Below are 13,299 nucleotides of genomic sequence, written 5' to 3' on the forward strand. Positions count from 1 at the left end.
GAAGGGAGAGAAGAAAAAAAAAGATAAAGATCCTTCGAAATTCGGAGATTTGAATATTGGGGATACCACTTTTCACTCGATGTACAAAGTACTTGGAGAGTAGCTTACTGAAGATTACTACTTTTTACTCGATATTTAATACACACTATACACGTTCTATCCGAAAGTGAGGCGAGGGGAGGAAAGGATATCTGTGGCTCGGTTGATCGTTGTCCCCCGTGTGCATCGGCTCCCCTCCCACTTTTTTCTTCTTATACTTAACCCCGTTAGTTCCGTTTTAACGTCGAGTACCGTCTCTCTTTCTCTTTTACACGGTACTCGTTAAACTTACACAGCCAAGCGCCTTATCGACGGAACGATGATGGTGCAATTAGAAGAACGGGTCGAATGGACGATCGGAAAGAAGAAGAAGAAAAAGCGGCACAGAAGATAGAGTAATCTTTTCGTCTCAGTAGTGGGAATCCTATATAGGTGGGTGTTGTAAACGACGTTCGTTCAAAGATCGATCTAACGTCGTCGAATTTTCGATAGTAGCCTTGTCCGGAATCTGATCTTTCTAAGGTCGTTCGTGTGATCCTTGTGGAAAATAAGAGAGAGAAAAGAAATGCGCTCTTTTGCAATCTCGCTACGTGCTCTCGACGCACACACATCGCGACGCTCGCGTTTCCTGACAAGAGATTGACGAGAAGAGTCGCTGGAACCGGTGCTGTCGATCAACGCTGAAACCTCTTCTTCGTCCTTTTTCTCTAGATGTAGAAACACATGAAACGATACGCTCTCAAGGGAATCAATCATATGTATTCGGCAATACGTGTCTCCCATGTGCAACATGGCATCAGTCGGCGTTCCTATACCGTAACAATGAAGAAGAAAACGGAGGGAGCTCCCTAAGCTTGTACTTCGGTTTTACTTGACAGCACTGATTTAGGTGAATCACCGGTACCTTTCACAGATGTATAGTTAAACCGTCTATAAGTATTAAAGAAATTCCGCGAAAGACTGTACAGCATCGAGCTTGAACGCTATGGCAGCGATCTTGAACGGTCAGGTAACTCTGAACGAAGATTCTCAGAGGAATTAGGTAGAACTTCGACGACAGATCGCTCCTCGGACGCACGTTTTAATATTAACGTCGATAGAGTATCGAGCAGAGGATTGTTAACCTGTTAACCGGCATTATTTTCTCGCACTATGACTACTCCTAGAAATACAGCGAAAAAGTTGAACGAAAAAAAAAGAAGAGAACAGACAGATCTATCGATAAGTAAAGAAGAAGAAAAGTAATATAGACGAGACATTTTTACGTTAAACGAAGTGAACTCTCGTCGTTGCCGGTTGATGCGTTGTAAATGGTGAATTAGGCGAGTCCGACCAAGGTAGGCGAAATAGAGTCACATATCCGAGACGAAGTGAATGTTGGTTTAGTGTATCGTTTGCCTCGGTAAGGCGTGACGGCGTTCTTCGCGCTGTTGCAATACGCAAATCTGTTCTTCCAGATAATATTATATATACATATATCTATATGTATACACACACATTTATGTATACACGTACATGAGCATATTATACGTTGCAATCAGAGAGAGGTACACACGTCGATTACGCCGTGGTTGTCACCGTCGTCGTTGTTTACGCTTATGTTGTTCGTACACGGGAACGGAAACTTTTTACCTTTCGAAAACGAATCACGCGGATATATACTCATATACATATATATAAATATAACGATGGTACAATGATTACGAGGGAAACGAGGAGTAGGGTGTGTGTGTGTGTGTACATTTTTTGTCTCGTGGGTGTGCTGAGTACAAAGAAACGTTCATCGGATAGGAGGACGCACGGGGCGGATTAGTGGAACCACAAGTGTTGTTTAGAGTTGTCGCGCGCGTGGAGCCAGTTTAAGGCAGATTCGGTGATTCTGTTTACTTTGGGACGCGTCGAAATGTATACAAAATGCACAAAAAACAGTGAACGAAGATTTGTCAAGTTTTCACGACGATCTTCGTCTCGAGGAAGTTAGTTGGTAAATGTTTCATTTTTTTGCCTTTCAATTTCTCGGTTTCTGTCCCTTTTAAACGGGAGCTATATTTTGAGCACCGGTACCAAGAGAAGGAAAGCGGAGGTGCACCGTTGGAAAGAATTAATGGATCGCGTTTCTAGGGAATTCCGCGAAACGAACCAAGTTTTATGAATAGACGAGGAAGAAGGTAAGATATTTGAAAATGATAATACTGTTGTTAAATTTATATCGTGTATGGAATTTTTTTTAGAAATACTCGAATACTTTAATAAAGTTCGAATAGGCGATCCTTTAATTGCTTCTCAAAGGTGTGCTTGAATACCACCTTCTTGGAGGTGTTTTACGCGTTCCACGGTGAGAATCGCCGGGGTAGATTGATAAATGTAACGATCGAGTTTAGATCTAGGAGACGTGAATCCTGAGAAACGTGAGATTTTTTTTAGATGGAACGTTCTATTTTCACTCAGCTTCTCATAATCGGCCATACTTGTTGAAGAAAAGGAATTTGTAACAACGAGATCATCAGTCTTATGTGGCAAAAGCGCTCTTGACGTGACACGAAACTCATTTTTTTTTTTTTTTTATACCGTTTCGGCCTGTATTCAGAACGCTCTAGTAGAACGAACTATACTCCTTTACTTTCCTAATTCTAGGCGACGAGGTCTATTATAATAACGATGTAACGAAAACGACAAAGAAAGAAATTGTTTCAACGCTATTACTTCTTTATTATCTCATCGTCGATGTTGAATATGATATAATTTATATTTATAAAGAAAATCTGTAACGCGGTAAAGAAATGTTTGAAATTCTATGAAAGAAATGAAAGATCTTTTAACTATATTATTCTATAAGCAATCGTTGAATCGACAATTAGACAATTAATCAAAATTAGACGTTTAAAAACATTGATAATCATACACCGTATTCTTATCGAAGTAAACGTAATTTGCGTCCAGATAAAAATCGTTCTATGGTTGTATGTATGTATACAATAACAACGTAATATTCGAGAGAGTGTAATTTTCGACGTCGCGTTTTTTTTTTTTTTTTGCCAAACGGAGGAGAGGATGGGTGTGGTAAAAAAAACAAAAAAGAAAAAAATATAGAAGGAAGAAATGATAACGCTCGTGGAGAAAACAAAAGGCGTATCGTTTAGTGATAATACAGTGTTTATGAATACGAGCCTTTAAGTTTATTCCGTCGCTCATAAGACTTCTCGACCTACGGTAGCGTATAGTAATTTATTTTTCATGCGGTTTTTTAAACGTCATTCGAGAGACATAGGCGGTCGTCTGAAGAGCTATGAAGGGGGAACGTCATATCAGTCATGCAATCAAACATAAAACACAACAAACGAGAAGAAAGAAAGAAGAAAAGAATCATACGCGTCTGTTGTCCATGATATAATTGATCATTATTATTGTTATCATGATTACTATTATTATTATTACTATTATGATTATTCTAATTAATTATTACGAACTTAAGAAGAGTACCCGTTGCTGTAAAACGAGTGTACCGTCTTACACCACTATTAGCTCTTAGTATCGTCGAATATTCTATTATATTATTATTAAAAGAAAGGAACAAACAAAAAAGAAGGAAAAACAGAAGAAGAAATTGCGAATAACAATTGACCTACACGGATTGGCATTATTCGGAGGAAAACACACGCATATACACACACGTATTATATATTTCCAAGTCTCTTTAACGAGAGAGAGTGTGCAGTATGACGGGAGAAATAAGACGGGGAGAGAGAGAGAGAGAGAGGAGAAGGAACACTTTTTCATCGCACGTTTTCTAATTGATATAATAATAATAATAATAATAATATTATTACAACGTTTCGTCTCCACGAAGGAACGGTAGGGGACACAATGAGGATGTTTGCGGTCCCCGAACCACCGGTATCTTTAGATTTATATTCTCTTCTCTAGACTTTTACGAAGTTGTGAATCATGCATTGTGATATTACTGTATAGCCTACCTATTGTATATTGTTATAACATAACATTACAAAATAGTATGTAATGTCACGCAACTTTCCATTTTTACTTCGACATTTCTATATTTATCTTCATCTCTTCATATGGAATTATTGTAATAAAAATATCAATGAAATCGATAACAGGGCGTTCGTTTTTCTTCCTTTTCGTCTAAACTTTACAGCGATACCTCCTACTTTGCGCAGAGGCTGTGAAATAGAAAAGTTCACCGGGTGAAAATCGAGAAGACAATTGGTCGCCCTTCGGGCACAAAATTACAGCGAAAACGTGGAAAATAATAGAAATTTCTGTGCTTACTACTTTAAATTACGATCTCGATAAGTAAAAATTTGGGAAGGAAATATCACTGTTTGAAAGTAGAAAAATGGGAAAGAGGATTTGTTAGTTATTTTCATTCGGTTGTTATTCACAACTGAAAACGCTGCACGCGTTTAAAACGTCAATAGTGAGGCAGCTTCAGGCCGAACGCGGAGGTTTCTCGGATTCGGAGGCGTCGAGTATGAGCAGTAAGCTCGAGTACCTGGAGAAATATTCGGTAGCACCTTCGCCCAGCAGAGATTACTACGGGCTGAGAGTATCCGAAGACCAGGTGCTGACGAATAGATCGCCTCTCCGCGATTTTGCTTCGTAACGTCGCCACTTTTGCAGGTGACACTCTATCTCTGGCGAATCTCGCACGGTCCTCATAAAACGCCCCTCGTAAGAACCTCCGATTTCGACGATTTCAACCAGGACCGTCAGCTGCAGGAAGAAATTCGACGTATTTTCGGTAGTCAGACCGATGAACTCGTTGAATAACCTCTTAACCCCGCGGAAGGCCAATGGTTTTACAGGCGAATGCAGGGTCATTTTGACGTGTAGAAAAATTTATAGCTCGCACGGGTTTCAAGAAGGAATTGGGTATAAATATTTGATATTTTTCTTGTTTATTTACATCCGATACGTAAAATAGCCGCCTGACTTCGTCGCTGTTGAGTCTAAATGACCCTGCATTCGTCGTACGAGGGTTAAGGATACGTTGAAATTTGTGAGACTGAGGGTTCAATTTTAATTCAACTTTTTTTTTTCTCCTTTCGAAAGTAGGACTTTCTTCAATTTTGTCAAAAAAAAGGATTTTCTTCAATTTTTCAAGGCTTCATTTTTTGTGACTGAATGTGAACACAGTCAGATAGCATATAGACGTGTTGTGAACGTCTTAAAGACGTCGAGTAAAGGGTTAAAGATGTCGAAAAGACGTCCAGTGTTAGAAATCAAGGTGTCTTTGACACGTGGGACAGTGAAGCACTGTGCACTGGTTTTAGAAACATCTTGAAAACGTCTCAAAGATGTAATTTTTCAGGTTGTAAGACAGTCAGAGCAGAAATTCGCGTAGACGTCTTGTGTTATCTGAGCATGTAGTAAAAATAATATTCGTACTATCTCATTAGATTTATTAACATTAAAATTGCAAAAATTATTTTAAGTTTTAGATTCAAAAGAAATGAATAAATACACGAAAAATTGAATCTAATAATATTTTTAAATTGCAAGTATAAAAAAATAGTATTCTTCATATTAGTGTTCTAGAGTGAAAATTTTAATTAAAAAAAAAATTAATAAGTAAAAATAATCTTTTTAGTGGCAATGTCATTTCACAGATTTCCTTAGAATGTGAATTCGATTAAAAAAAGCGAATTTCCTTCTGTTTATGAGGTATTATTTAACAGGTGAATATTTACTAAAGCACGTGAAAAACATCGTTTCTGGGAATAATAACTTACTGACTCTACCAAAGTGTCTCATCGAAAGATTGATTAGATATTTAAAGGTGCAAGATATCGCCAAATTATTATCTCTGTCGCACGTCTCTAAGGAGGTAACGAAAATCGATCGAATCAAACTTTCACTTCATTTATTCACTTAATTAATCCAAAAATATCAATATACATTTCGTTCCATAATACTCAGATTTTCGACGACAATTTCGTGTGGGCAGCATTGCACAAAAAGTACAAACAACGAACGAGGAACAGGTACGAGGAATTCTACACTCCTACGTATAATTGGAAACAATTATTTCAATTGAGACACATGCAAGGATTAATGAACGAGCAGAAAGTAATTTTACCGCGGTTTTGAAACCCACTAATTTCTAACTTTTATGCAAGCATCCTTCATTTCAGATGCTTCGAAATCGTCCAACCGCGAAGCAAACGAAGGCAAACACGAAATTGGAGAATTTGTTGAAAGCAAATCTGAAGATAGAGAATTTAGGAAGATCTGATCAAAGAATTGAAAATTTAACGAGGACCTTCAATTCGAGCTTCAAAGCAGCGACAAAAAGTATTCTACCGGAAAATCAGGTATCGAAAAAGTCCACAGATGTTTCTCGTAGAAGGAACGCTCAAAATCCTGTTCCGAAGAAGTCGTCTGATCGTCTCGAGGAAGTTACGAACGAAAAGGAGAAAGTATCTTCAGAGAAGAAAACTCTGCTCGGTAGATCTCTTCAAACCGGACAGAAGAGTATAAAAGCACCGAAGGAGCAGTCGATCGCTTCAAAAAACGACTCGAAACGTGAAACAGATAAAGACACAACTGGAAACAAAACTGCGGAAACGAAGTCGAACAAAATTGCGACTAAAACGAAGAAAATCGACACCAAGTCTAGCAACATGAGCCTCAAAACGACGGAAGAAAAATCGAGCACAAAATCGAAAAATGCGCCAAAGGTCAACAAATCCGAGAAACCGGTATCGCGTCTCGCTCAAGGCGACCAAACGAGGCCAAAAATGAAAGGAAAATCGAAGAAAATCGGTCAGAGTAAATCCACGATTTTGAGCACGAACACAGCTTTTCTGAGCGATCATTCCGCCGTCAGAGACGACAGCTTCGATCTGGCGGATTTGATCGAGGCAAGCTTGAAGAACATCCGCAGTCCGCGAAGCATATTCGATTACAGCTTCAGTTGCATCGAGAAATCGAAATCCTGCGGCGGTGACACGAAGCTGCAGGATGTCACTCGAAAAATGGCGGATCATCCGAGGGCGCTGAAGAGCGGCCACATCAAAGCGAGTCTGGATCGATTATCGGAGAAATCCGAACCTCTCACCGCGAAATCGATCGATTCTGTGGGGAACGGTGGAGCTTCCGCCACGCCAAAATGTGGGAAAACGTCGAACGCCGATTCGAAAATATCGACGGCGGAGTCGAGTAAAAATCGGTGCAAAATTGTGATACCGGAAGGTAAGGTAGATCACTTCGAGCGATACGGGATTTACAATAAATATCCGACACCGAGGATGCAGGACAACGTCGAGCAGAAGAAATCTACTCCTCGAAAGGAAATTGACAGGATGAGCGTGTTACGATCTTTCGGATCGAAAGTGTCGCGTGGTAAGTGTGTCAATCCTGGTGCAACCGCTGACGTAAATCGACAGGAGGCGAGGAAAACGGTCGATAGCGTGTACAAATATTTATAAACGGGCTGGAATGGAATCTTGTGTGTTTGAGAAGATAGTGATCGATGTACTCGTGAGAGAAGGACGATACATTTTTGTAATTTTCTGAAAGATGAATAACGACGTGGAAGTAATTCGAAGATTAGCGTATTGTGAAATAAAATGATTTCTTGTTAATGAGTTCGGTTGATCGATGTCGTTCAGGTTTCGTGAAATTGTTTATATTTAAACAATTATTTGCAATTGATCGAAGGATAAGATTTTTTGACGAAACGCGAAATACTTTTGTCGCATTCCAGGAAAATTACTCGTTTCTTTTTCTTTTTTTAAGCGGTAATCGTTCGCTGCGAAGGGTGAAAATCGGCATCGAAGTTGGGGCAGTAAATATGTTTACTTCGATATCTTGAAACCTATTAGGAACAGTGTAACTTTAACAGTGTATTTCGGGACCACGAATGTGGCTGTTTAAACAGATTTGAGAAAAGCCCCATTTGTTCAAACAATACACCAAAAATTAGAACATTTTTGTTAAATTTTCTTAGAAAACATTTATCAATTTTCGCCTCAACTTGTGTATATAAGTTATACACCTAAACACAAAATACGGATAAATCAGAATCTTGATTTTTTGCAAATTAAGAATAACAACTGTTCTTGAAATTTGCTATCAGAGATGGTAAGTTTGCAGACAATGTAAACAGCGAATGCCAATATTATTTCTTATGCCATAAACTGCCGTAAAGTCAGCTAAAGGAAGCCCCCTAGCAGGAATCGTTGATTATTTGGTGCACATTTGAAATGACATCGATGGTTACTGTGGTGAAGAGATTTATTAAGAATTGTCCTCTTTACGATAACAGTTCTCCCGGGAGATGCGGGCAGATATACAAAATAATTGTCGAGCGATGCTTGTATTTACTGATACAAACACACGTATGTGTACATAAGACGTCGCCAAAGAAAAATCTCGCAACTCGTACAATCTTTAAATATCCTTAAAACAATTACGTGATAGTGTCAGCGAAGTAGTTTTTAATTAGCGATTAATTGAAAATATTTAAACGCTTTAACTTCTGTTATTACTTAAGTGGAATCGAGGTTAATTTGAATTCAGAAATTCGCTACAATCTTCCCTTTGCTTTACTCGAACGTAATATTCTGTTGAACGTTCTAAAAGTGCCGCCTAAAAGCACCGTGCAAACTATAATCTGGCGTTTCAGCAGGTAACTTATTTAGAAGCTCGAATTTTACAAAACAAGCGAAAGGTTTGTATGAAAAGCTGCGAGTCTTGTATCGCATAGGCTTTCGTCGTAATCGCGGTGATTCGAAGAAGGGGAATTACTTCGGGAAAATTCATGTTTCATAGCGATTCGCTTAATAATCACAATCTAAAAGTCCGAAGATTTATTCTTCGCTCGTACAGAAATATATCCTCGTCGATTATCGCTGCAAAACCGATTACATACCAATATTACACGACTTTCGTTTCACGTGATTTATTGTCCGCTTTACGCTTACGATTTAAGCACGATTTCGACGTGACAGTCTCGCGATTTGAACTAACAATAGGTAAAATTAAGTCTTTCGACGAAAAGCTCGTAGCACGTCACGCGAATTCGTAGGATCTTGCGAAACTATGAAAATTAACTGGGGAAATATGTATTTTTCTCGGAATTTTCATTTTTAAATAAAATCTGAATGACGATACTGTTAATTAGAATAATTCGAATATAATAGATTATTTGAAATTGCAACAGATGTATTCCAAGTATGGAATAATTCTCGCAATTTATTAAAAGTAAGAGACTTTCGTATTAGCAGAATTCGATTCACGAAATTCTGGTTAGTTTTAGGCTTAGGAACAGTCTACGTGTGTGTGTGTCTTTACATCTGGAAATTCTCGATTTACATTGTTTTTTAATTCAGCTGCGTCAGAATGGAATCACAACCATACACGTTTTGGTATTAATTTCTTGATAGAATTGACTTTTTTTTTCCTTTCCTTCGTACGTTTCCTATTCCACTGGACTTTTCTTATTTTAATTGACAACGCCGCAGTGATTTTTTCCCTTATGACTTGTTACGAAGTAGCTGAATACCTCTCGAACAAAATCTTTTCACGAGTTGTTCGATCGATGTTGAGCAAAACTACCGCCAAGGCTCCGTTTCGTCGAACATTCTCTCTATGTTATCACGTAGCATCTTTTCTTGCTCTGCGAAGTGTAAACATTTTTGTGAATATGGGTACAAGATAGAAGTGACTCTACTCTTTTTTTTAAATAATTGTTTTTGGAACACATGGAAAATGTGGAAACTGAATTCTGTTCTTTTTTAGAAAACGTGGAAAATATGGAAACTTTATTCTATTTTTATTTTGGAAAACATGGAAAATAGATTCTATTTTTTTTTTTTTTTTGGAAAACATGGAAAATGGATTCTATTATTTTTGGAAAACATGGAAAATAGAAGAAAATAAGAATTCTTGAATTATCGGATAAAGAGCGATTAGTCGATTAATTTACCTTTCGTTAGATTCGCAATTACGCACTGCTTCCTAAGAAATTCTAGACATAGTGTACGCGAGAGACCAAAGGCGTGCATATTACAGGTAAATGTCCTAGAAATCATAAACTGAGTTAGGGTATTGTTAATATACCACAGAATTTACAAAATTCAATTTATCTACCCCAACTGTCCAAAGACAATATTGGCTTGAAATCTACGGTCTTCAGCAGCAATGGCTTCCTGATCTAGTGATTTAGGTCTTGGAGGAACTGGTCTAGAAGCTCTTTCACACTGTACTGCGTCGAAGAAAGCTGCCGTCCAAAATCTCATTGACGTCCATATTGGTTGAACTCTCAAATGTGTGTACAAATATTCACGATATGGTTCCAATCCTGGTACTTCAACTGCAAATAGAATTTATCCAAATATATTTCGAAATTAATCTAATTTAACTGAAAATATAATCCATCGAAATTTATTTCGAAATGAACCTAATTCAACGAAAAATGTAATCTATCCGAAACATTATATTTCGAAATTAATCTAACTCAATGAAAAATATAATTCCTCGAAAGATAATATTTCGAAATGAATATAATTCTACTAAAAATACATTTCGAAATGAATATAATTCCACTGAAAATACATTTCAAAATGAATCTAATTCAACGAAAATTTTAAAAATTTGTAGAATTTCAAAATTCGTTTTGCACTATTTCTATTACTTCTCTACCTTCGTGGTAAAATGTGAAGCACATGTTCATGAGACTCTTGGCAGGCGCGAAATCGTCCGCTTCGTGACATTCGAAAAGCGCCACTGCAAAATGTTGCGCCAAAGAGTAAAACGAAGCTTCTGTTACGCATGGTCGAGCTCTCCTTGCGTTCACCACACGAGAGAACCATATCCTGCCGGATTCTGTCTGCAAAAGATCAAAATGAATTGACGCAGTTTCCAATTGACCGGTTAAATTTTTCCGAAAAATTGTAAATAAAAGAAAATCCATTTTTCGATTAATCATCGATTAAGAAAATTTCATCGATCAATCCTTTCACTGCTTCTGACGCTTACAGACTTTCGATGAAAATGCTCAGAGCCCATAAACCCTCAAACGTTTATATCCATTTATTTTATTTACTTTGCAAATATAAAATACAAAATACCGAGCGAAATTGCATTACAGCATTACTAATCATTTATTTATTTATTATTTTGCAAATTTAAAAAAGCAGATACGGAGCGAAGAAGTGCATTACAGCATTGCTAGTGACTTGTTTATTTTTTATTTATTTTTCAAATATAAAATACCAAATATGGAGAAAAAACGTGATCTGATTAAAGTGACTATTTGTATATCATTAATAGTGTTTACAATAGCTCGGTTACACACCGCAAGTTTGTTACTTTCAAGTTGTTACCAGTGAAAGGGTTAAATTACTCAATATTCAACGTGAACAAATTCTTTTTCCCAAAAATATGCTAACTCAAACAACTAAGCATTACTGATTTATACGTAACAAACACGTACAAGGACCATTTGGCCGAAACTTGCTTTCTGCTCCTGATCAATAGTACTTGGGGCGTCGAATAAAAGAGGCACGAAGGTCTTCATGAAATCCGCAGCTGCTTCCTCGGATTGACTGTCGGCTGATAAACTGGAAGCCCAAGATTGAACAGATCCAGATGAATCTAAAGAAAAAAAGAGAAAAATGTTAAATTGTAACAATACACATATATAATTACTCTATAAACAAAGAAATGAAATTTTCATAATCTACAAGCACATATACGTAATGAATATATTAGAATAAATTTTTACCCGATCTTTGCCATAATCTACGGCCGTCCATGTTGGAATCCAGGCTCGTGCTAGGACCGTAGCCATCCTGATCGCTCATCGAGTCACTGCTACAATGTATATCTGAAATAATATTCTAGAGGAAACATTCTCCTAATTTTCATCTCCTCGTCTCTACTATTCGCCTAATTAATGCTCGAGCCTGGTGCGTGTGCCGTGATTAATTTGTTGCTTCCACACCTTTGGAAACACGTCTAATCTAATGCTCGAAACACGAAATACACAGACAGAGAGGAGGTACAGTGATGCTACCGTACTAATAGAATCTCTAGGGAGCTATTATTTGTATGGATAGAGCCTAATTGGGTAAACTCAGCTTCTTGCGTTTCAAACGGGACGGATTACAGGGTGTTCTCAAAAATTGGATACAAAGTAATTCTTGAAAAATAAATGAAAATTTTTTCCCTGGAAATTTAAGTTGATCTTCACTAGTACCTTATTTTCCTTATCAATTAATTCGGAAGAAAGTGGATTGCAAGGTGTTTTGAAAAATTGGATACAAAGTAATTCTTGAAAAATAAATGAAAATTCTTTCACTGGAAATTTTCGTTAATTTTTGCTACTACCTTATTTTCTTTATTAATTAATCAATTCTGAAGAAAAAGGAATAGATAAAAGGATCACATGTCGTAGTGTGTAACTATTAGCAAATATAACACAATAAGTGAGAATTCTTTGAATTGTACGAAATTTTTCCAAGAATTCCTATCTTCACTTTTCGCTATAGTTTTGAATGAATTGCTACATTGTGACAGTTCTCCGCTGTCAACTCTACCAGACTAGAAAGCACACCAGTTTAAAGAGTTTTCTAGCTGGGTTTTCAAATTACACGACAACAGATATTTACGCATAGGTGAGTTCACGTGAAAGCGTACAACGGGATATTCCCCACCGAGGGACATAAACTCTAGGAATCAGGAATCTATTTGCATTATTGCGTTTGCACCGACGGAGAAGTTTCAATGGTGCCCATTCACGCTGCTCGCTAAAAGCGTCTGCGCGTTTCCATGTTCTTCGGTTATCTGATATTAAACTTTTGTAATTGGATTCGAATTCTTTTGGATGATTCAATTTTTGGCGAATGTGGAACTGAGTAATTGCCTGACTGCGGATTTTTATGCAAATTCGTATTTTTGTGAATGTAATTGAAGAAATAGAAGAACTTATGTGGAGAACAGTTGCACTGATTTCTGCAGATTGATTGTGTATCAGTAACGTCGAGTAAACTGCACATTTACGAATACGAACGAATTTATTAAAACAATGTTTCCCAATTAAAAAGTTCTGTTTACTTTTATAGCACAATATTGTTACAAATACAAATGTATATAGTAAGCTTCGTCAGTTTTCACAAAACGGATGCATTGATTAATTAAAAGAGAATTGTTTCCGATGTTTTATAGCGAATAAACTGGAGTTTATCAGGGATGCCCGCGGGCTTGGAAGGTGCCCCCGTGCCCGGAAGATGC

At 37.3% G+C, this 13,299-nt stretch overlaps 2 protein-coding genes across 2 annotated transcripts in view; one reads left to right on the forward strand and one right to left on the reverse strand.

Moving 5' to 3' along the window:
• Positions 1-4,531: 4,531 nt before the first annotated feature.
• On the forward strand, positions 4,532-7,490 carry LOC108578585 (biorientation of chromosomes in cell division protein 1-like 1). The gene is made up of 5 exons (XM_017941949.1): positions 4,532-4,621; positions 4,681-4,801; positions 5,739-5,887; positions 5,980-6,129; positions 6,195-7,490. The coding sequence occupies exons 1-5, from the start codon at positions 4,532-4,534 to the stop codon at positions 7,488-7,490; spliced, it is 1,806 nt and encodes a 601-aa protein (XP_017797438.1).
• Positions 7,491-9,349: 1,859 nt separating this feature from the next.
• The window catches only part of LOC108578569 (uncharacterized protein KIAA0513), a 12,644-nt gene continuing 8,694 nt past the window's right edge, over positions 9,350-13,299 (reverse strand). Inside the window, exons 5-10 of the mRNA XM_017941934.1 lie at positions 11,792-11,893; positions 11,501-11,661; positions 10,708-10,894; positions 10,156-10,378; positions 9,992-10,086; positions 9,350-9,682 (exon numbers count right to left, since the gene is read on the reverse strand). Coding sequence (XP_017797423.1) covers positions 9,618-9,682; positions 9,992-10,086; positions 10,156-10,378; positions 10,708-10,894; positions 11,501-11,661; positions 11,792-11,893 — 833 coding nt within the window. The 3' untranslated portion in view covers positions 9,350-9,617. The remainder of the gene's footprint in view (positions 9,683-9,991; positions 10,087-10,155; positions 10,379-10,707; positions 10,895-11,500; positions 11,662-11,791; positions 11,894-13,299) is intronic.

The sequence above is a fragment of the Habropoda laboriosa genome, unplaced genomic scaffold, assembly GCF_001263275.1.
Source record: "Habropoda laboriosa isolate 0110345459 unplaced genomic scaffold, ASM126327v1 scaffold41, whole genome shotgun sequence".
Taxonomy (NCBI): domain Eukaryota; kingdom Metazoa; phylum Arthropoda; class Insecta; order Hymenoptera; family Apidae; genus Habropoda; species Habropoda laboriosa.

Excerpts from the sequence above, each read along its gene's own strand:
- LOC108578585 (XM_017941949.1), top strand. The coding sequence starts at position 4,532 with ATGAGCAGTAAGCTCGAGTACCTGGAGAAATATTCGGTAGCACCTTCG. Across the intron at positions 4,622-4,680 it reads TGAGAGTATCCGAAGACCAG|GTGACACTCTATCTCTGGCG; the intron begins GTGCTGACGAAT and ends CCACTTTTGCAG. Across the intron at positions 5,888-5,979 it reads TGTCGCACGTCTCTAAGGAG|ATTTTCGACGACAATTTCGT; the intron begins GTAACGAAAATC and ends CATAATACTCAG.